Here is a 24,463-nt window from a genome sequence, read left to right as displayed (position 1 = left end):
ATACCGCTGTAATCCACTTGGCACACGCTGTTCGGTTAACCCTACTCTTTCTCGTCCGTTCGCTACCCTACCCTGGGTTACCTCTACCTGTACCCTGCCTACGGTACCGTCGACTAGCGTTACCGAAGTTAATCGAGTCCTTCCGTGCACGTGCACACACGATCGTTCAGGTGCAGCAGCTTGTTCCCTCTAGTATGCGTTCGCGTAGGTGGGATCGGTTCTTCCACTCGCGGCCCTCCTTCACGGATTCGCTGCCCGATAGGGTTCATTGTTTCAGAACGAACTATCTTAATTGGCAGCCACCTTGCCTTTCCTTCGACAGGTTACACTTGGCTGAATGTGAGAAAGAGAGGAAGGGAGCGAGTGGGTTACTGCGTTTATGACTTTTCTCTAAGTGGTAACAGCCTCCTGTCTGACCGATCCGGCTGGTCTTGAATTTATGACGATGTAGATTCGATCGAGAGGTGGGTTTGCATTGGATCGTGTCTATCGTGTCTAATCGCTTAGCACCCTGTACAACCCTTCTGATTAATCCCCGCTACGGTGGCAGCCTGGAGTATGGTTTACGACGTGAAAACCACTGGGTGGTCCGTTTACGCTAGCTGCAGGGAAATTCAATCGAATAAGCGACTTGGGTGACCGTGACTATCTGCGATTCGCATCTTGGCAATCGGTCGAAGGGTGGAAAATATTCGAGAGGGATGAACGCATCTGTTTATTCTGTGTATCTAACATATTTCATGGAATTTTATATTCAATTTCCACTTTCCAAAGTATAATTACGTAGAAAATAAGAAATATTTGTTTAATTTGTTTCGCAAAAAGACGAGGCAATCACCGTTCTCGTTGACAGAAACATATCCACCCCCTAGACGTTAGGGATAATATCGCGTAATAATAATCGAGCAGGGGTATGGTGGCCGTCTGTATACTGGGTAGTATTTTAAATGCCAATGATTTCATGTCTCCCCGGGGTGTCGAAGCAACCCTATATAGGACGAACCACCGACGTCGAGGACCTCAGTCGACGTCGACGATCCAACGACCAATAAGTCGTTCCTAAACAAAGTTCCTCGAAACAAAAGTAACATCGAATTACCAGTGAAAGTGTTTTCTAAATTTCATCGACTGCCAGGCCTAATCCTTGGCCTGGTGGTCGAAACTCAATCGTACTTCCCAAAATTCGTTCGATCGCAGAGATGATCACCATGGACGCCAGTCATTCTCAATATCGAAGATATTGTACGTGGTTTGTCGAATAAACATTTCCCAATCACGGAATCATAAATAAACCGACTCGCTTATCCCACGCTTCAGTACTCGCGTCAAAAAGTTTCTTTTCTCATCGAGCATCCCCTTTGTCTCATCTAGACAATGAACGGTTGGTTTCAGACTCCACTTTTCAAATCATGTTTTCAATACACCGAGTCTGTAAATACTTCTGTATTGGTGAACGAAAATAAACCAACCAGACGCTATTGATGCCGGAGGAATTTGATATTTGAGGAAATATCCACGTGATTCATAATGTAACACATTCAGCACATATGAAGCCTCAAGGCACCAAACCAAGTAATACCGTCGTTTAAACGGTGCCTTAAGGCTTCGAGTAATAAAATCCAGTCAGGCGTTAAAGTAAGCCAAATGCAACCACTGGAATCCAGCTAATACTTCCAACAGTTAATATATTTTATGTTGAAAGGAAACAGTTGCTTTAGGGTGTTTCTTTCGTTCTGTTGCAGGGCAACTCCATTCGCCGAACGGCGACAGCGACAACAGCAACGGTAGCCAGCGTGCTGTGGCTATTACACGGAACGACGTAGATCAGCAACCGCACCGCCAACGGCAGCAACGTCAGGCACCAGCTACCGTTCCAGTTCTCGCCTGTACGAATCACTCGTCACCAACCACGACCACCACCGCGTTCATAGGCACAAGCATGCTTATTCTCCAGGCACAGGTAAGGGACATTCTTATCGTTCATCCATCTCTAGTTTTACGGCTTATTTGATTCCTTCTTTGATATTGCCGAAACCATTTCAAAAATCCTGCTGTTCTCTGTTCGCTATTTTGTCCCTTTTTTGCCAACAGCTCGTGGTAATTCATCTTTAAAATCCGTACTAAATGACTAAGTTGATGATTAATTTATCATGTTCTTTCATAATCTCATTAAACTCTCCCCTTTATTATCTATATAAAAAGCACCAAGACCTCTTATCCCTTTTTACCTAGCTGTTAAGGGTCGACCACGATACCTTTGAAATCGATAATTTTTATATAATAAATAAATTGTTCATTCTTGAAAATGATAAAAATAATATATCTTCAATATCGTTTAATTGGTATGCTCGTCGAGCTTCTTTTGATAATTAAACTGTGTTTGCCGGAGACAGTTATCCGGATAATTATCCATCATAGCGGTCGAGCAACGCATGATACTTTCACTATTTCACAGTATCTTATCTGTCCTGGTACTCTTCGAAGTCTAGCTCGACCCGCAACAAGATCTGCCCTCCTACGTTCTCGATCGTCATCTGCATTCGCTTATCGCGCACCATCTGCATTCCTGCCCACGTACCCGGATCTCTCCAGTGTCGTCCTACCTGTTTCTACCCCTTCCCCCCAGCTGTCAAGCCAGATTTTCCATCTCGGTTTCACTCGTTCGGATCAGCCATTCTCGTTACGCGTAATTAAACGACCAACGGTTTGGCTAGTACAGTTGATACACGAAATTAGCGATCCCAGGTATTGGAGGTTCCAAGGGGATGAAAAGGGGTTGGTGTTTTCTGGAGGTCGTTTAGAAGGCCGTAGTCAGGGTTATGGAAGACCGAGAGACTTCGATCGCCTCTCGAGGGAGCGATGAACGAAATGTCAGACCAGAAGCGGAACCAACCTGGCAAATTGAATATCCGTCCCTCATCCTCCCTTCCGCCTTTTGATATCCTTCAGCCCTCCCTTTGCAGACGTTTTCTTCAGGATTTCAAATCAGTGAAATAAAATCTCTAACCACTATCATAATAAAATGAAATCTTAAATTAAAATAAATATCCTTGGACGAAATGTTGGTCACCATTCATAGAGTGCATTCCGTCATGCGATTGTTATTTATAACAATCTATTGTAACTCGACTATTCGAATCATTGGATGTTCAAGTTGTTATAATTTACCTTGCATTCGCGGGAAACGATTGTAACGTAGAAATCTTCGGCTGTCCGTTCAGTTGTAGAGAACACGCGATACAAACCGCCTCGCCAATCCTCTCCGACATCCTCACTGCGCACCTCAACTGTACATCGATGTCTCGACACGGCTCGCAATTGTGGTCGAACAATGTTACCGCCTTGCAGTCGAGTACTTCGATTAGCCGCTCGCGCGGCTCTCCGGAGCTTGTCCGACTTGGTTGGAACAATTGAAAAAAGTGAATAGCTTCTTCGTTCGACCACCGTGCTCTCCTCGAAGGATATCTAATTTACTCCATAATCGTCCTCAGATATTTTAGTAGGATGATTGAAAATTTTAAACGATCCAGGGGTGAGTTTAACGCGATCTTTTCAGAACCCTTACGGTGACGCTCTGCCGGACTTCTACGACGTCTCTTATCCGGATACCACGGATACGGGAAGTTTGCCAGGCGAACTTGGTCCATTTCCGGAACTACAGCTGGGCAATCACCAAGGAGTGCCGACGGCCGACGATTCGGCTCAGGCACAGCATCATCCGCAAGCTCCACCTCCACCTACGTCGGCTCCGTCTCTTCCCGAAGACGTCCAAGCCGATTCGCATAGGTACTATTCGTATCTAACTTCCATCAGATTTTCTCAAGATTATCGATCCGCCTCGTTAGCGATAAAAATCATCGTTGGCATTTCGCGAGAGACCATTGACATTTCAATCTTGACGCAGCGCGACACCCTTGCCGAGCTTCCAAGAGACCTACACCCAACGGTACACCAGGCAAGAGCTACAGCTCAAAATGGACGACAAGGGAGAATGTTACGACAACTTGGTATATTCCTGTCCCGCTGACCATTATTCCACCGAGTTCTCGCCCACGTTGTCCTACCACAATCATCAACAACCACCTCAGCAACAGCATCATCATCCCCACCAGCAGCAGCAAGCACCGCCTCCTCAACAGCAACATCATCCTCATCATTACTTCGCCACGGAGACAGCGCCAACACCGACCACCGCCTGTCCTTCCCCGTCGAATCATCGACAAGATTCACCGTACGGTGGATCCGGAAGCGTGCCCATCGTGTACGGTCAACCACCGACCATCACCGGGGGTGCCATCCCTGTCGCGCCGACGGATATTTGTTCGAGTGTCGACACCGTGGTCGTGGGTACTCCTCAACCACGAAGGCCGTCCTTACCCACGCAGAGATCAGAGTCTGCGAGGTAAAACTGAATTTATTTCGGCGAGTAAATCCTGTAAAAAAAAGAAAAAATTTTGTTAATCAAAAAGGATCGCGTCTTTTATCGATAGTAGTGGCAGTACGGAATCGCCGAAAGCACGTGGGGGCAGCGGCAGTACCGGAAGCTCCGTCAATTCTCCTTCGCCCGGAAGCGGGGTCAGCAACGAACGGGCACCACCAAGTCCCAGCCAACTGTGCGCCGTCTGTGGGGACACAGCAGCGTGTCAACACTACGGTGTACGTACCTGCGAAGGTTGCAAGGGCTTCTTCAAGAGGACTGTGCAGAAGGGTTCGAAGTACGTTTGCCTTGCCGAGAAAGCTTGCCCCGTTGATAAGCGTCGACGGAACCGTTGCCAATTTTGTCGCTTCCAGAAGTGCCTGATGGTCGGTATGGTGAAAGAGGTAAGATAGAGCTGTACTCTGTGGATGTTAAAAATATAATTGAATTTGATTTTCTCAAATAAGAAGCGTATGTTTGTTCGATAGGTTGTCAGGACGGATTCGTTGAAAGGGCGAAGGGGTAGATTACCCTCGAAACAAAAATCACCGCAGGAATCACCTCCCAGCCCGCCGGTTTCTTTGATCACAGCTTTGGTACGTGCACATTTAGACACGACGCCTGATCAAGTGAATTTGGATTATACGCAATACCGACAACCGAGGCCCGGTGATCCACCCATCACGGAAGCGGAAAAGACCCAACAGTTCTACAATCTTCTCACCGCCTCCATCGACGTGATTCGGAATTTCGCCGATAAGATTCCTGGTTTCACGGATCTGGTGCGAGAGGATCAGGTTCGTAAAATAATTTTATTCGTTATATTTCCATTCATAAAATTGACCCTCTGTTGCATGATTCTTTTTTTAATATTGAAAAGAAATTAAAAATATATCGAAGAATTATTAAAATTAAGAATAGGCGTAGATCTGCAACACAATGTAACAAAGGATTAATTCATGGTGCATTTTCTTATCACTAATTTCCTGCGTCGTTATGCGAGCCACGTTGTATATATATTGTTTATTATGTATCGACGTCCAGACGATATCCGAGAAGCTCTCATTAAAGAGAGATCGATAGCTTGTACATTTTATAAAAGGTCAATCCTGACGAGCCTACGACATGTCTAATCGACGGTCTGATTGGCCGGTTGTCTAGTAGTCTCGAGACCTCGGTGAAAATAACATTTTCTCGCTAGAAAAATTGTACACGAATCGGACGACTCACAGTGAACAATCCTTTCGTAATCAGCGATCAATTGGTCAACGTTGTTTCTGTCCTTCCACCTTGCAGGACTTACTTTTCCAATTAGCCAGTCTGGAATTGTTCGTTCTACGACTGGCGTACCGCACAAAACCAGAGGACACGAAGCTGACGTTCTGCAACGGTGTCGTCCTGGCACTGGAACAATGCGAGCGTAGTTTCGGCGATTGGCTTCACAGCATCCTCGAGTTCTGCAAGGCTCTTCACGCCCTCGACGTAGACATTAGCGCTTTCGCCTGTCTCTGTGCCCTCACGCTCGTTACCGGTAAGTTTTTATCGAAAACCATTATATCACACGATATAAATAAAGTAATCCCACGATTTTCCTTTTCTTTCGTTTGACGATTCTTCATTACGCGCGGGACCGTCTGCGAAATAAATGATTAATCGAACAGTCGGGTTATTTATTGATACGACGAAAGGAAGTTCGATCGTGCGTCGCACGCGATCCTCTTCGCGCGTTGCATGTGCGTGTTCCTTCTTCACCGTTTCGACGTACTATGAATTCGATTGCACGCAATCGAAAGCTTCGAACGTAGACAGAAACGTGGAATCGTTGTCCTCTCGAGAAACGAAACTCACCTCCTGTGAGTTGGTAGTTGACTGACAGAAACGCGTGTGTCTTTGCTTGGCTTTCCAGCAAGGTACGGCCTGAAGGAACCTCATCGCATGGAGCAGCTGCAGATGAAAATTATCTCCTCCCTACGCGATCACGTCACCTACAATGCCGAGGCACAGAGAAAAGCTCATTACCTGTCCCGTCTGTTAGCTAAGCTACCGGAACTGAGGAGTCTATCGGTGCAGGGACTCCAACGTATCTTTTACCTGAAACTGGAGGACCTGGTGCCAGCACCGCCGTTGATCGAGAAGCTGTTCGTCGGTAGTCTACCGTTTTAAAATGTCACCTTCGAACAGCCAAAGCCTAAGGCTGGTTTCGCGTAGGACAATTCATCATCGTCACCGTTGAGATTAAGTTTACATTTTAGTTCTATATGTATATACGTATACGTAGCCTCTCGCTATCTTCTTGCGTATATTCTCTGCATGGTTTTCACGAGTGAATCACGTGAGTTAGACTCAAGATAAAATGGACAAAAGACGAGAGATCCTCTCTCGGATGCTGACGAGTTTCGAATGGGTGTGAGTGTGACCGAACGTTGTGCGGAATATTAAATTTAAGACAAAGGTTCCCTGTGCGTGTATGTAAATACATGATCCGAGAGAAGCGTGGATGCTCGGGCGCGTGATTCGACGATGTGTCCGAAGGCGGACGTGTCTGCCCGACGCGACAACTGTTACTATTGTTACTACTATTATTACTGCTATTACTATTTTAACACTGTAACGATTATTCTTGCTATCGAAAGTACAGAGGATGAATCAGGATTTCTTGACGGATCGTCGATGACGAGGGTGAAACATCGACGAAACGAACGATACATTCTATACATTTTTGCTATCGTTTTAGAAGGCGTAGAAGAAAGTTACCTATTTTTCGCAAACGTGCACAAACGAGTATCACACACGAACACACGCGTCTATACGTACACGTACATACACACACGAGAGAATTTTTATCACTTTTCTACCTACTTTGTACAAATCATCGCGTCGACGAACAATACGTTTATTTCGTCGCTGGTGCTACGCGTAGCCGACGATCCGCCAAGCAACAGAGTTCTCTGTTTACTGTGGACGAATGTACTTATCCGTTGGAGAGAAGGAAGAGACGCATTGACGGTTTACAACATATCAGAGCAACGACGGAAGAGCGGATGCGAACACCGCAGATTAACGTTGCTGATTTATTCCCTCCCTCCCCCTTCGTGAATTTCGCTCTTCCGTGTTGACAGTTTAAAAAATAAAAAAAAAAGAAGTAGCTCGTGATTGTGATCGCACTCGACGTCCACGACGATGCTAAATAATCTCCCTATTTCCCAAAAATCCTTCGTTCCCTATGCTAGAAACTTTTAATCGGTGCTGTGCTCTTCTCCATTGTCGATCTAAGGAATTTAGCGTCGTCGTATAACTTCGGGTGTCTTCAGCGTCACACGCGGTCGGGACCGTTCCCGTCCAACAAATCAACCGCTATCTTTGCGTTAATGTGATTTTAGACAGCTAAGGGAGACAAGATTGAAGTAGGACCCCGAAGTCAGCCAAATCGGACAGGCGTGTCATCGCGATACCTTTATTCGGATAATACAGAGGCTTTGCGACGGGTCCGGCATAAAGTTACCTATTACGTTATGACATTTATTTTTAATCAAACTAACGTAGAAAGTCCCTATTTATACGTATACCGCGCCGCTATTACTACTACTACTTATACTACTATTACTTGCTACTTACTATTACTTATTACTTACTTACCGCTAGCGTTTACGATTCAATGGCGTACCGTTCGCCTATCATTACCATTACTGTTACCATCCGCTACCTTCGTACCACCATCGACACCACCTTGCGTTACCATTATTCGCTAAACGTTTAAGGAACACCGTCAACGTTAAGCGCTCTTCGCCGCTTTACAGTATCTCTGGGACGTCATCTTGGAATCCGATCGACCCAAGGGCAATCGCGTCCATATTGGTCGGGGAACGAATCGATGGAAGATGGTCGTCGATGTAACCAATCGTTCGATCTCCACCAGGGTCATCCTTTCGGTAGGAAATATCTGTCCTCTGTTCTGTATGTTACTTGTCGACGTAAAAAAAGAAAAAGTACACAGCCCAGTAAACCGATCCAACCGATACAACTTTTAATATATTCAATAGTATCACAGAGCATTGTCTTTTAGTGCACTTAATCGATCAACAGGCATTTCGCGCGGGAAAATTACCTTACCTACACCGCGTGGAATGCTGAGACAGAAACACGTTAAAATACATGTATATGTGCACAATAGGTATAAAAAATTAATTACGTGTGTATACGTTACTCTCTAATCCGCCGTGTGTATCCGCAAATGTTTAACATTTTGCAAAGAAATTTTTCCTTCCATTTCGATCTCTATGCAATCACGGTTCCTTTGGAAAATCGAACTTATTTAAATTTCTTTTTTAATTTTGTATGGTTTTAAATTTCGTTTTATCGATCGAAGATTAGTTTGTTAAAATAGCGAACGATTGTTGTAAACGAGCTTTGCGGATGGATACGAAACAGAATAAAATGCCCGGCAAGAAGCAAGGTACAAACGTACGCGAAAAGAAGATGCGATTGAAAAAGTATCTGCCTTTCGATAGAGAAAATAGAACATCGCGAAGAAAGCGATTGATTAAAAATTTGTAATGTACTCGATGATCGATCCGAAAATAATGAATCTCTAATTAACGATAATGGTTTCTCGAGCTCGTATAAATAATTTTATCGTGATTCAGGGGATCGGTCGCTTTCTCCGCGTGTCAGGAGCGGATCGAGTCCAGAAGAGATTTAGAGGCTGAAGGAATTCGTCAAATTAAACGGTGCTATTAGGCTAATTGCGATGAACGAGCGCTCAATGAATTCGAGAGTTCTTAAGTTTTTACCTCGCCGAGGGACAGAGGGGAATGGATTATTTTTGTTCCTATTAATTAAGAAAATTAAAGGAAGTCTCGCGATCGTTTCTAATCCCTTAGTGAAAGTGAAAACAATTCGGCTCGTGATCGACGTGTACACTTCTGTTTCGATATTTATCGGATCTTTCCTGGACTCAACGCTGTATTACTTTTTATTATGTCAAATTCAACAGGGAAACAATGAAGAGAGGAGGTCAGAGCGAGATGGGTAAGAAAACTTGGAAAGTATATCTCGGATCGTTCGAACGTAGAAATATCTCGATGGAGAACGAGATCGTTCGAGTATTGTTGTTACCAATTAATTGTCGTAAATCGCTGTAAAACGAACGGCCAATTCCGTTAGGTGTACTATCCTCTTTCCCTCGATGTAATAATAAATGTTCAATCAACGGCTGATTTCATTATCTTTTTTTTATCGTTTTTCGTAACCTGGCGTGTTCGATGTTCCACCGGAACCGTGGTGTCGCTCGATAATCGAAACTCGTTCCCTTTCCGTCCAACGATCGAGCGAAATTTGTTGATTTTTCTTCACGATCGACATTTTATAAAAAAAAAAAGAAATAAAGAATCATAAGAAAAAAAAATTATCTCTACTATTTAAGAAGAAAATAAAAAATATATTCTCGTTTTCGTACGGACATTTCTACAGCGATCGATCCGTACTTCACCGTAGGAATATCTGCGGATACAGTCACAGACAGGGGCGTACTGGGACTTAAATTTTTACCGGGAGAATTAGTGACATGATCCAGGGCCAAAATCCTTACCGGATCCCCGGGAAATCTCGAAACCTCCAGGCCAGTTCGCCCCTGGCCACAGATACTAGCTGCACCATTACAAAGTACACACCGGAAGTGGTGGACGTTGCATCGAAAGTAAATTCATAAATTTATGTACATTAATGTTATTGGGAAGATCTCGTGAGAAATATACTCCAATCCTCTTTTGAAATATATATATATATATATTATATGAATCGCAATAAGAAAGAAAGGAAGAGAAGAATAAAATAATGTCGATCGATTGCCAATACGTATTGACGGCCGTACAATTGAAAAGGAGGTGCGAATTGTTGAAATCGATCGATGGTTCGCCGATGATCTCTATCGGGTCAATTTGTGTTCTCCTTGCAATTTTGTTCACAAAGACAATAAAAGGGAATTGCAAGGGAAGTTTCCCCATCACCGGCCTTTTCACCCCTACGACCGTCGATATCTAGCATCGTTACAACACTGTTATTAACAATTTGTAAAGATACTCTATTTAAGGTGTTTTACACGCGCGCACATTCACGAAACCTTCTTTCCGTGGCCTGATTCGTTGTAATTCTGTGCCGAGCCACACACAGTTCCCTCTCGCTTGATTAATATATGATACGAAAATAAAATAATATATTGTTATTATATATACATACTTATAAATATATAAATATGATTAATATAAATGAAGAAATAAATATATATATATATATATTATACTTTCGATATGCGAACGAGAAAGCAATTCAAAGGAATGACGTAATAAAATAAAATATTTAAAAAAAAAAAGATACGAACACATTGTGACCATTATATTTTATAAATAAAAAAAAATTGACATGTGATATAGATGGTAAGGCACGCGGACGATGCGATGCGATGCATTACGAAAGCAAATGTATTCTGTATATCGTTTCATTAAATCTATTAAAATAACCGACGTTCTTTTTCCCTTTCGTAACCCCGTTTGCTGATTATGAATTGCAAAACAGGTATTCGAAGGATCGTCAATAGTCTGAAGGGATCCTGACGGTTTTCAAGGGTCCCGCGACTTTGCATAGAGCGCACCTGGCGCTTAAATACCAGTCGTGAAACCTGATATCTAAAGAATTATATCTTCTCTTCGATTCGCAATGTGTATTATGATTAACAGTTTCATTTTATAATTTCTTTCGAAGTCCAAGATAGTAAAGAGAAAAAAACTGCACATTTTTCAAATAACTTACTGTTTCAAAGTCGTAAATTGTCCTTTTTAAGTTCGTTTGAAGATCTATTCCTCGGTATATTTCTCTTCATATTTAAACAATTTAAAATCTAACTACGAATCGAGACAAAGCGTACAGATGTGAATCGCGTGAGCGTGCAGCTGCAGAATGTGCAGAATTTCAAAATTAACCGGCATAACGGTTAGGTTTAGGGCGGCAAGCGTGAGAGCGCTGGCAGCGGTTGTAGATGGCAGTTCCGGCACCGTGTCCACATGCGCAGAAGGAAGTTTGCACGGCGCACAGAGAAAATAGTCCGCGCTCGAAGAGACACGACGATCGCTTCGAGAAACGTGACACTCGTGACAGTAGTTTTGCAACGTTTACGCGATCCCGAATCAAAGTTTTAAAGCTAATTGATAGAAGTTGCACGTCGAGCGTACATATTGTCTCTGTTTAAGGAAGAAAATATTCATCTCTACGATAGCAAAGGGCGCGGGTATCACTGCGCTGCACGTTGTGGAAGGAAGCAGAAATCGAGTAACTAGCAGGAAGTGGGTAGAAGGGGGGTACGTCGTTGAGCTAGTTGATTTGGTGGTGGCTACATGTGGCTGTCCGCCGGTCACGACACGGAGACATTTCTTATCTGGGCATAAAAATTACATTTTCCAAGGATAATCGATCGCCGAAAGAAGCTGAAATCATGCAGATGGACCCAACGACGGTGCAACTGATCCAGGTCCTCGAAAGGACCGTGTCGTCAGGTGGGTCATTTGATTAATCGAGTTCGAGCTAACGGCGACATCATGGAGTTGAGATTCATTTTTATTGGTTACTTTGTTCCCCTTGACCTTGCTTTCGTTCTTGTTTCACGAAACATGTCGCTCGACGAACGTTCTTTGATGATTTTCACGATATTGCCTGGAAAAGTAAAGCCCAACCGCGTGCGCGTCCTTTACCAATTCCTTCCGGTATGTTCGGAGGGTAATTGATATCTCGGCGGAGTAATGCTTTTATCGATTTCTTGGAAATTTTTCTACGCGAATACGTTAATATTTGATGAGAATTTCTCGTTTGTACGATAATACGTCGTATTGGGCACCGTTTGGCTGTTGCTAGGGGCTTTGTTCGCCACCGGAAAAGTATTGTCCCAATGTGACGGTTACTCCTATTGCACGTCCCCGTTGTCGGTTGGCACGGCGAATACGGGTGCATCGTGCTTTTCTAACCTCTAAATGTTGCCATAAATCTTTATTGCTTGTCATTAGTTAAATGATTAGCTGAAAAATTCATGATGTTAATAATTTTAATTTCCATTTCCAATTTCAGATAAAAATGAGCTGGAGGCAGCTCAGAATTTTTTGGAACAGGCAGCACAAACTAATTTTGTAAGTTGTTCAACCTTGAAAATGAGGCTGCCTTTAAAGTGGAACAATGGAAATTGTAAAACTAACAGTACATTTTATATTTTACAGCATGAGTTCTTGCAAAGACTCAGCGGCGTGCTGGTTACTGCCGCTGCAAGCTCAGTTGCCCGTATGGCAGCAGGTCTTCAGCTCAAGAATCAACTTACATCCAAAGATGTCCAATTGAAATATCAATATCAACAACGCTGGCTTCAAATTCCTGTAGAAACTAGGGAATTTATTAAGAAAAATGTAAGATTCCTTTGTCTAAACCTGTCTTTCTTCTCTTATAGTGGCATTCTATAAACTCTGTATGGTTTCAATTTAAAGATTTTTGGAGCACTTGGAACAGAAAACAATAGGCCAAGTTCTGCAGCACAGTGTGTTGCATATGTTGCTGTTACTGAATTACCTGTTGGCGAATGGACCAACATTATTCAGTTGCTAGTCAACAATGTTGTTAACGCAAACAGTACTGAAATAATGAAAGAGGCGACGCTAGAAGCCATTGGTTACATTTGTCAAGATATAGAAAGCGACGTTTTGGTACCTCAGTCTAATCACATTCTCACTGCTATTATTCATGGCATGAAAGGATCTAGTACTTCGCATCACGTTCGGCTTGCTGCTACTAGTGCACTCTACAACTCCTTAGAATTTACCAAAGGAAATTTCGAAATAGAGGTTAGTTTCGATTACAAGAGGTGAACACGGAAGTATAACTTTAGAATCGTAATTTAATCCAATTTTTTCTTTATGCAGTCAGAGAGAAACTTCATCATGGAGGTGGTGTGCGAAGCAACGCAATCTGTAAATACGCAAGTTAAAGTAGCTGCTTTACAGTGTCTTGTGAAAATTATGTCCTTGTACTATCAGTATATGGAGCCGTATATGGCTCCAGCGCTATTTCCTATTACTTTAGAAGCCATGAAATCAGATATCGACGAAGTTGCACTTCAAGGAATTGAATTCTGGTCGAACGTATCGGAAGAGGAAGTCGATCTATCCATGGAGGAAGGTGAAGCTTCCGACGGTGGTCGACCACCGGTTAAAGTATCGAGGCATTATGCAAAGGGAGCTTTGCAATTTTTGGTACCTGTTCTAATGAAAAAACTCACAAAGCAAGAAGAATTCGATAACGAAGACGATTGGAATCCTTCGAAAGCCGCAGGGGTGTGTTTGATGTTATTGTCTTCTTGTTGCGAGGAGGCCATTTTCCCATACGTTCTTCCTTTCGTCAAGGACAATATCAAAAGTCCCGACTGGAGGTTTCGAGACGCTGCCTTGATGGCTTTTGGTTCGATTCTCGGAGGATTAGATCCTGGCTCCGTTAAACCATTAATAGAGCAAGCTATGCCAACGTTGATAGAATTAATGTACGATACCAGCGTCGCGGTAAGGGACACGGCTGCTTGGACGTTCGGTCGTATTTGCGAGATCATACCGGAAGCTGCGATCAACGACACGTACTTGAAACCATTATTAGAAGCCTTGATAAACGGTTTGAAGGCAGAGCCTCGCGTCGCGGCGAACGTTTGTTGGGCGTTTACAGGGCTCGCGGAAGCCAGCTACGAGTCCGCACAGACAGACGAGGATGGACAACAGCCCGATACCTACTGCATGTCTCCGTACTTCGATTTCATTATTCAGAGATTGTTAGAAACGACGGATCGCGCGGACGGAAGTCAGGCCAACTTGCGATCAGCCGCGTACGAGGCTTTAATGGAGATGGTCAAGAATTCTCCGCGAGATTGTTACGTGACGGTGCAAAAAACTACGATGGTGATCCTAGAGAGGTTGCAGCACGTACAGCAAATGGAAACACACATCCAAACTCACACGGATCGTGCTCAATACAACGACCTTCAATCGTTGCTCTGCGCCACCTTGCAATCCGTACTGCGTAAAGTTACACCGGAAGATGCGCCACAGATTTCCGACGTGATCATGACCGCGCTCTTGTCCATGTTCAATTCCAACTCCTGCAAAGAGGGTGTACAGGAGGACGCGCTCATGGCTGTTTCGACCTTGGTCGAAGTGCTGGGAGAAGGTTTCCTGAAGTACATGGACGCGTTTAAACCGTACCTCTGTTTGGGCTTGAAAAATCACGCTGAATACCAGGTTTGTTGCGCCGCCGTGGGTCTGACCGGCGACATTTGCCGCGTCTTGAGGAACAAGATGCTACCTTATTGCGACGAGATCATGACCCTGTTACTGGAGAACCTTGGTAACAACACGGTTCATCGTTCGGTGAAGCCTCAGATCTTCTCCGTCTTCGGCGATGTCGCTCTAAGCATCGGTCCTGAATTCAAAAAGTATCTGGACGTAGTGCTGCAGACATTGGCGCAAGCCTCTCAGGCGAACGTCGATAGGACTGACTACGACATGATCGATTATCTGAACGAATTACGGGAGGGTGTTTTGGAGGCTTACACCGGTATCGTGCAAGGATTACGCGGCGACATGTCGAATGCTTGCCCGGATGCTGCGATCGCTCTCGTTGAACCCCACGTGCCCTTTATCATTCAATTCATCACGTCGATAGCACAGGATCGGGAACATTCTGAAGGCAACATATCGGCCTCGGTAGGCTTGCTCGGCGACTTGGTCACCGTATTCGGGGCGAAATTATTGCCAATGGTAGAGACTGAACCGCTCACCGAGTTGCTAACCAAGGCCAGACGATCGCGCACTCAAAAGACTAAAACTTTGGCCAACTGGGCAACCAAAGAGATTCGAAAGCTCAAGAGTGCTGCCAACTCAACGTCCAGTTGGTGAGTAAAAATTTTCCCTTTCTCTCTTCGTGTATTATCTTTCTTTTCTTTCACCCTTTATTTTTTTATTTCTCATCATTTTCGTGTGAACGATGTGTGATGCGTGTATTTCAGTCACTATCTCCGCCCGTACTGCCTTTACCGTTTTATTTGTCGAAACCTTTCATCTTATTCTTTGCAACGCCCTCTTCTGTTTCATGCTACTTTTCGCTGTGTTTAACTTGACTCGTTCACAGAGACCTGCTTTCCAAAGAACGATACAAGTGCTACGAAAGTTAGGACAAAGATGCAAGTAAGATAGAATAGGGTTGGGTGGGTGGTGGTGGTGCAGGGTCAGGAGTACCATACTGGAGGTTAAGTTGCATCTTTTCCTGGAACGAAGATCGGAGGGTTAATATAAAGGAATATTTATTTGTAAATACAAAGAAACGTTTAAATTACTGTTAAATAATATTTCTCTGTATCTTCGTTTGAGAAAGAGAGTCAGCTTAATTCTAGTGTCCAGTTTCGTTTTGTTGTTGTTGCTGCTGCTGTTGCTGCTTATCGTTCCCCCTTGTCGTAGCCGCGATATCGCGTGAATACGTGTACTCGACACGGAGATCTAAGAAAAATAATTAAAAAACAATAAAAAATTAATAAATAAAAATTCGTAAGAGACCCGGTGAGCGACGGTTATTGATATTTGGCTCGCTTTTGTTGTTTACAGATCACCCCACGGTTGTACTGTCGTGCAATTTGATTTGACTAGAAAGCTATCGAACACAATGCAAAGACAACAAGATTGGATGGTGCGGATGCGAGTTGATGGATGTGCGTGAGTTCCAAAAGCGATGACGATGATGATGGGGTGATGAGTCTGCACGTGTCCCTGCTCTGGCGACGGTATTCGAGTACCGACACGTCGAGCGCAGCCCAATTGGTCGAGACTCAAACAAAAAAACAAAAACAGAATACAAAAAAAAAAAAGATAAAATAAAAGAACAAACGAAAGAATACCTGTCTGCCGGATGTCTGCCGACAACTGATGGTGAGGAGTGCAAGTGGATTGTTGCCGATGAATGAGCCAAGGCCGAAGCCTGCCTGCCGAGATGATGTTCCGGTGATGCAAGTATGCCTGATAACGAGCCTGGGGCTTCTACCCGCGTGATTGAGAAGTTGAACCTGAGGAAAGGACGACTTCGATGGACAATGATCGTGGCCAGTGAGAAAGAAAACGAGAGAAAGGGAGACAGATGAATGAGAAAGAAGATTAAAATGTGATAGAGAAATTAAGTGAGAGAAAGAGAGAGAGAGAGTGAGAGAGAAAGAGAGACTGTACAATTAATAGTGTATGAGAGTAATTGATCGAGAGAATGAAATTTTTTCCTATACGTATGCGTGTGATAGTCGTATATATTATTAAATAAAACGCCATCGAACGAACGATTGTGCATCGTCTCGCAGAAAGTACATTTATTACGCGTACTCGTTGTAAAGCTCGAGCTTTTTTTTTTCCTCCAAACTGTAGCTTATCAACGAATCGTGTACTATCATTTCGATTCCTCGCTGAAACGATCATCATCCGCTCGATAGATGAGAATCGGAGCGTCATCGTGTCGTATGTTTGCTGGCGTGATTCGCAGTTAACGAGCGAAATAAATGATCGTGAAAATATGATGATTGCTATCCGATGCAGCGAAATGTTGCGTGATTGCGTCTAGACTAACAGAAAGCGAGGGAGTGAAAGAGAAAAGAGGAACGTGATGAACGTTGAATGATTGTAAAGAAGAAAAGAGAAGATTTAATAAACGAAACTAAAAGGTCGGAAAGATTCGAAATACTGGTGACCCCCTGGTCCCCGATCATGCTGCGCGAGAATCCAAACGATCAGTTGTAGTATGATGATGCGTATGTTATTTTTTTTTTCCCCCCGTATGTGAATGTCTGTTGCTGTTGATAATTCATTAAAATTAATATTTTGCTGGCATAAGTTATTGAGTTGTACCGAAGTCCTCGTCCGGCCTGAACGTTCGTGAAGATACACACAAGAGCGTGAAACAAAAAAAAAAAACAAAAATCGAATGTCTAGCCCCACCCCCCTAAAATATAATCTACCCAATTTGTTGATCGTAGTCCTGCGTTAGATACAAGAATCATTTTGTACACGATCATCGGTCTCGTTGGAAAAATTACGTAGCGATCTTCGAGGAAGCCCATATATCAGACGAGAGCTTTTTCGCACTGCCAATTATATCATGGGACAATGTTTGCCCCGGACACTTTCTAATCTCTCGTTCCTTCCTTTCGAATTTCAAGAACCTCGAGAGATATCGATAACAACCTCGAGGTTGCATACTGTCGAAGAAGTCGTCTTCCTGGCCTATCTGGCTTTATCGTAGAAGGGTATTCGTCGAAGATCGAATAAATTATGCGAATTATTTCATTCGTATTTTATTCAGGTATTCAGAGTACTATGATCGTGTGAATCGTGACCCTAGTTAAAAGAAAGGTACTTGGTGTACCTATACACCGGTTCACAAAAATGGCTTCCCTTGAGGAGATCCTTTATCCTCGCACTTAGGTCATTATTAGTTAAGGCAACAGTCATTTAGTAAGTTTGTAAATTCGTATGTTAGATAGTGCTTTAAGTGGAAGGATAGGGATGTTCCTAATGGGGGAGAGCCATCGATGCCAGGTGGTGTACTTTTTGAGGTGCTTCAAGTACCTTGACTTTTAATGATTAGGGTAAACTTAGGATACTTTTTCGCTTTCGTACACTGTCCCGTTAGACTTCTGTTGAATCCTGAAACGAGCGTACACGGAGAATAAGGGACGTCGTTGAACCCGAGTCGAAGGGTTAACGAGGGAGAAATTAATTTAGTTTTGTCCTCTGCTCATAGTATTCCGGCCTCGCGGATGAGATTCCTATTAGATTGTTGTTCTTAGTAAGATTTCACGGGAAAGATTAAACGGACGGATGGTCGGTCGGTCGGTCGCCTCTAATAATATAATACGAAGTTACGTCACGTTACCGAAAACGTGGCCGTGGTTAGTGCCATTGCATTCCAAATACTTTTGCCAGCGGAAAGCACTATATTAACGTGTTAGACCACCGTTCTTTCGCGCGATTGTCGGAACTGTACATTTTAAAGCGTTTTCATTAATAATCTTACTTACACACTTTTCTCGAGTACGCCTCGTTTTTACGCGAAACTTTTACGTACGGACACGACATATAAAGAGATGTTACGTGGAAAATTAACACCCGGCTGACGATGACGGCGGTGGTGGGTGATGAGTGGATGGTTCCTTCTTCGACGGGGACCATCCTGGAACAAAAACGGGACAAACGTGTTTCGATGAAATCAAAATGATAAATTTAAATAAAAAAGCGAGGAACAACATTGGCGTAATACAAAGAAGAGACACATACGATATAAAAGAAAAAAAAAAAATGGATAAAAATAGGGAATTGATGAGGGACGATTAAACTAAGAGACTTTTTATTAAATTGATTATCTTTTTTACGATTTTACATATCGAAGGATAACCGATGTGTCAGCTCCACGTCTGGATACAAATAAATATATATATACGTATATAATTTTTTTACTGTTGCGAACGATATTGCCAAACTTAGCGTATAAGGAAGAAAAGTTTATCTAGCTTTTAAAAAAAAAAAAAAAAAAGAAATGACTAACCGTGAAAGAAAATGAGGGGGAGGGTGGGAGGGTGGTACAGGGAAATTGTTTCGGTTCGAGCCGCTCGTTAAATAGACTGGAGCCTAAACCTTGATCTCTTTGCAGTACACGCGCATAAATTCTCTCTATAGTATTCGATCGATCGGTAACTATTACTGAATTACTTTTAAGCAAATAATCAGACATTTTTTTTTTTAACCCTTTCTCTATGACCATCATTGATCTTAAACGCTTCCTTATGTTTGTATATTACAGTATGTAATTTAATATTATTTTCATTTTGTAAAATCAGAAATGATGTTAACGATCACTGATCCATTTCATATGTATATCGTTTTATCCTTTCGATTTTCGACACAGAAAGAAATTCCAGCAGACGAAACACGGTGTCTTCCAATCGCGACAAAATTTTACCTCCTTTCAAAACGCAGCTTTGCCTTGCAGTCCATGATGATGTTTACCAAAGTTGATACCTTGACTTAGAAAAAGAAAAGGAAACGAAAGTGGTTGTTCCGAGTCCAAAGAAGAATGCTTTTCTTTTACATTCCATGTAGCAGAGAGAGAGAGAAAATGAAAACATGAGAAGAGAGGAAGAACGTGAGAAAGTGAGAACGAAAGAGTGAATATGAGAATGAAAGAGAGGAACCACGACGGAGAGGACAGCGGTGCGTGTTTTTCTGCGACTTGATAAAGAACTCGATCGCTCGCCTGTTCTTCTGATTCGCAAACAATTTGATAATTACACCCTCGAGGTAGGCCGTGTCTGAGCTTTCAGGGATAGTCAGAGTTGTCCTGAAGGGGGTGGACAAATTTTCTGATCATTTGTATCAGTAGAACGCCATTTATCTTATTTTTTTATTAACCCATCAATCATTTTTAAACTAAAGGATTTCATTTTTTTGGAAGAATAATTTTAAATGAAAATAACGTGAAATAGAAAATTAAATTAAAATTGGGACTCTCTTCATGGTCTGCCGTCTGAGGGTTAACAGAAGGAAAACCTTATACAAATTTTTTATTCTTCAAAGCAGATATTTTCAGTTTAATTTCCTTCAAATAAATGGAGTTATACTGTATTTATAAAAACGATAAAAATTCATAAAATTTGCCCACCTAAGATTCACTCTGAATATTCGAGCACACGATTATAATTTCTTACGAATCGTTTGCGAATCACGTTATTTGGTCCACAGAGAGAGCCTAAATAGAAATGAAGAAAGGAAACGAAACGCGAAAAAAAGGTAGGAAACGGTCGTGGATAGATAGGGGCTTTTTACTGCGAGTAAGCCGAGAGGGTAGGAAACTAGGAAATGAAACGCCGGCCGTGCCGAGTAACGAAGTGAAAATGAGGAATACAAATGAAACAAATTATATTATATACGCGACTGTGATTTTTTGGAGAGACTCTCGTGTGCGAGGGGTCGACGTTCTACCCTGAAGGGAGCTCGTCTCTCTCGGTGTTCTCGTATCTCTCAAACTCATCGATCCCCTTAAAGAGTTCAATTAAAACAATCAAACGATCTATGCTAATCAATATTGCAACGTGACAGTCAACGATATACAATTGATCAACACGAGCGATTAAGATAATATCTTCCCCCTAACGTTCTAGTTCTTTTTTTTTTTATTCTTTAAGGGACACTGGTTCCAGTCTAACGCGCACACATAAATACACAGGTGAATAATAAAACGAGAGATCGAGACGCGAAAGACACGTGCTCCCTGAATCAAACTCATACACGATAATATCTTTTATCGAACTATTAGTTGTTAGCCTTTTCATCGTCGAGACTCCTAGAGTGCGTGCGATGCTTCGATAGGGAACGCAAGTGAGAGCGTATTTAAGTGATAAGTATATTAAAAAAAAATACACACAGAAAAAAATGAACAAAAAAAAAAAGAGATGAGAAAGAAAGCGTGTGCATTACGCTGTATCAGTGATGATGTGCGCTGTGAAGTAAACTTTAACTGATCGGGTGTGTCCTGTATCGGTGTTGCGAGTGATAGAGATAGAAGAAAGAAAGCGATCAAACGAGAGATAGAGTGAAAGAGAATTGGAAGAAGATTTGATTGTTGGAGGGATGACGAAGAGGAGGGTTGGCTCGTGATTCGACGTGAATCACGGCGTGTCACCGTTCAGGATGGGACGAATTTGTAAAAAAAAACGAGCAAAGATGGAAATAAGTAAAGAGAAGAAAAAAACAAAGAATACTAAATAAATAAAAATAAAAAGAAATTATATAAATTTTGTATCGTGACGCGGTTAAAAAGATCGGAGAACCTGTCTCTGAGATCATCTTGTTTGAAATTCAAGAAAAGCTGGATAAAAATAAAGAAGACAGGATTCAACGAAACAAAACTGCTACACGAGCCGAACAATAATCCAAATCGCACAGAAGAATACTTATTAATTAATGTTTCTTTTTTTCTTGCGAGAGACTCTTCAGCTGGGCTGACAGGGTGCTCGAAGGCAGAATTCTCCGTTCTTGGATAGATTCGCGGTTCTACGTACGAGACAATATTTTCGATAATATTTTTTCAATCGTGATCGAATCGCGAAACACGAGGCCAACGCGTACGAGCTGTTGTTGTTCCAAAGCGTCAGAGACGTGGCACGGTAATGGCAGGAGAGAAAGGGGTTGAAGATGGATTGTTCCGTGAGATGCCTATTTTATCACTCGATATTTTTGTTCCGATTTTCGACTCGTGAATGTCGAGATCCACCGTGCCATTACCGTGCACGCAACCGTGTGATTTATTCTAGAGAATTAAAGGGAAGCAAGATGAAAAAAAAAAACTAAGAAAAATTACAAAAAAAAAAATGAAGAGCGTAATTATAGTAATAAAGAGAGTCAGCAGAGTGAGAGATGGACGTTTTTTTGTGATGATTTTGCGAAGAGATAGAAGAAGAGTGAAAGAATGCTGTCGAATGCTGCCGATTCATAGATCGGACCCTAAAAAAAAAATCATATAATTTACGCATGTGAACGAATTCGGGCGATAAACGTGGGCAAAAAGAAAGAAAGAAAATGAATAAACGAGAACACAAGTTGGATGAATTCCTGTTTCAAATTTGCTCACCCTCTCCAATCTTTTCTTTTTATTCCTTAACACGTTGACTGCCATGCAAAGTCGGATTAATGGGGTCTGAGGGGGGCTACAGTCCTGGGGCCATTGTAAGTCTTCTATTTAGTACGTTAAAAAATATCGAATAACATTATATTTTATTTAGAATAAATTTCAATTTTTATGAAATTATATTTTGATTCTGCTGCCACGCTAAAGTTTAGGTAATACTTATATTTTTGACAGATTTTTAGCTATTGAGTGACGTAGCAGTCAACGTGTTAAACTCACTTACCCAATTTTCAAAATTTTGAATCATAATAATCCTAAATAAATAATATGCAATTTAAGGATCGTCAGAAAATTTAGGAGAGGGTGCGTCTACCAAACCTTCGTTTCATTTCGGTTTGTGTCAGTCGTGTGATATTGCGGAGCCTGTGTTTCAATGAAGATGTATTTCTAAATGACAACGATTACATGTGACGTCGGCTAATATTGTTCATCCGAGTGCCAGAGCGATCGTGGAATGATTGTTCTGGAAATTGTGTGCTTCAAAACGTACATGTACAATCGGTCACATTAATGGATCGTCGAAGATTTGTTTACCACGGGAGGGAAACAAACAAGTGAAATAATCAGTGAGCAACAAAAACACCCACGTTTGAGCGACGAAAGTCCAAAAGTCGTATCGAACATTCGCCATTCATTCCTTTTTTCCCTTCTGAATAATCTTATCTATTTTTTGCGCTTATCACCGGAAAAATTTCACGAATTTTTTGTTCATCCGGCTGGTCATTAATGTGGCTGACCGTATATTATCGTTCATGTGTGTACAAGTAACAGTGCCATATGATAATACGATACATCATTTCGATTGCTAACGTCACGGTTCATCGTCCTGACGATCATTAAAAAAAAAAAAAAAGGAAACACAAATGCGATCTATACACACTTCCTTTAAAAATCTTGTAACAAGAAGAAAAGATCCTTATGCGAATTGCTTCTACATTTTCTCAGCGAATTTTTTGTCTTTTTTTATTACCTTTTATTTTCATCGATGAAATTGCCCAAAATAAATTCAGTTTTGGAATCTGTACACACGTAGTGGTGCCATTTTTACCAGTGGTCGTCGCTCGTACTTTTCACCTTGATCCGTCGCTCGTGATAAAATACATTCGTAGATGGATCTGGGTAAAAATGGGAAAATGGGTTCCTGCAATTTCAAAAGGTTAATTTTATTCAGTTACAAAAATACAATAAAAATGTTCCAAACAACCCAATAGCACGCGTCTCCTTATACGGTCCTTTGCTTCATCAATTAGATTACCCCGGATTAAAACGGAAGCCGTACACCTCGCGATACCAAGAAGTTCCCGTAATTTTCGATATCGTACAAAAATACCGAGGTCGACGGTTAAACGATATCGCTTTTTTATCTTCATGATTTGTGCATTTTATCCGACTGAATTCAAAGTACACTTGCGTGATTTATTCCACGCGCATCGAAATGATCGATCACACCAAAAAAGCAGACCGTATAATTCAGATGAAAAACATACGGATGAATCAGAGAAAAGAATTAGAGGATGAAAAAAATGAGATTGTTTCTGTTTAGATGTTTTGCATAAACTTGTAGTGCGTTCGAGGAATGAATCGCACGGCCGCCTAGCAGCATGTGTCAGCAGTGTTCCTAATCTCCTCTAAGTACCCTTAACCCAATTGAATTAGAAGGGCACAGGCCGTGGCACGCGCCGCTAAACTCATTTCTCCTGCATTTCCTCGATTCTCTTTTCCGCGCGCGAAACGCGGCCGCGAGTGCGTGGGCGAGTTCACCTTTTTATCATTTTGCGAATAACATTGCCTGGTGTGCTTGTACACTTTCAAAGAAACAAACAACGTTGTTGTTTTCTCCGTTGAAAGTTTCGTAACAAGTTACCCAATAATCCTGATAATCGGCTGCAATCTTAGAACAGCAAACAAATTTTTTTTTTACCAACTTCCAATCTTTTTTCACCAATTTCTTTTCCGTTTTTAACCAAAAAACACGAGTTACAAGTGAGAGAAAAAAAGAAAAATAATGAATTGTCGAAAAGAGCAAACTATGTGAAGAATGTTGAGAGGGATGGATTTGATACAGTGACATCGACTGATTGACCTTCTAATTGATTTAATCGTTTGGATTCGTGTCTTACCAGAACTCGCTAAAAAGAGACAGCTGGATATCTGAATACTAGATACACACTGGTCGGTCGTTGGTTCGAGGACATCGCGGGGGAGGACACCCTCGCGTCACGATCAGCGAAGGGAGAACCGTCGCTACAGGATGGAACGAATGGCATA

The 24,463-nt window shown here is 42.2% G+C and overlaps 2 protein-coding genes across 6 annotated transcripts in view; both read left to right on the top strand.

Annotated features, from left to right (window-relative positions):
- LOC114878991 (nuclear receptor subfamily 4 group A member 2) overlaps positions 1-10,932 on the top strand; it is a 34,175-nt gene extending 23,243 nt beyond the window's left edge. For 2 of the 3 annotated variants that reach the window (XM_029193432.2, XM_029193430.2), the window contains 7 exons: positions 1,743-1,960; positions 3,557-3,786; positions 3,905-4,402; positions 4,491-4,821; positions 4,906-5,214; positions 5,714-5,948; positions 6,324-10,932. In XM_029193432.2, the coding sequence (XP_029049265.1) occupies positions 1,743-1,960; positions 3,557-3,786; positions 3,905-4,402; positions 4,491-4,821; positions 4,906-5,214; positions 5,714-5,948; positions 6,324-6,580 (2,078 nt within the window). In that variant the 3' untranslated portion in view covers positions 6,581-10,932. The remainder of the gene's footprint in view (positions 1-1,742; positions 1,961-3,556; positions 3,787-3,904; positions 4,403-4,490; positions 4,822-4,905; positions 5,215-5,713; positions 5,949-6,323) is intronic. The other variant, XM_029193431.2, reaches the window with a different exon arrangement.
- A 556-nt stretch (positions 10,933-11,488) lies between these two features.
- LOC114878994 (importin subunit beta-1) lies at positions 11,489-24,406 on the top strand. 3 transcript variants are annotated; one of them, XM_029193435.2, is made up of 6 exons: positions 11,489-11,961; positions 12,527-12,585; positions 12,673-12,855; positions 12,934-13,287; positions 13,366-15,377; positions 24,319-24,406. In XM_029193435.2, coding segments are annotated over exons 1-6 (2,670 nt in total). In that variant the 5' UTR covers positions 11,489-11,900; the 3' UTR covers positions 24,320-24,406. The 3 variants fall into 3 exon arrangements, with proteins under 3 accessions (XP_029049268.1, XP_029049267.1, XP_029049266.1); XM_029193434.2 differs by lacking the exon at positions 24,319-24,406 and adding an exon at positions 16,084-17,346; XM_029193433.2 differs by lacking the exon at positions 24,319-24,406 and having other exon boundaries at positions 13,366-15,381.
- The last annotated feature ends 57 nt before the right edge of the window (positions 24,407-24,463 follow it).

Source organism: Osmia bicornis, chromosome 14, assembly GCF_907164935.1.
Source record: "Osmia bicornis bicornis chromosome 14, iOsmBic2.1, whole genome shotgun sequence".
Classification (NCBI taxonomy): domain Eukaryota; kingdom Metazoa; phylum Arthropoda; class Insecta; order Hymenoptera; family Megachilidae; genus Osmia; species Osmia bicornis.
This window is presented reverse-complemented; position numbering and strand designations above follow the sequence as displayed.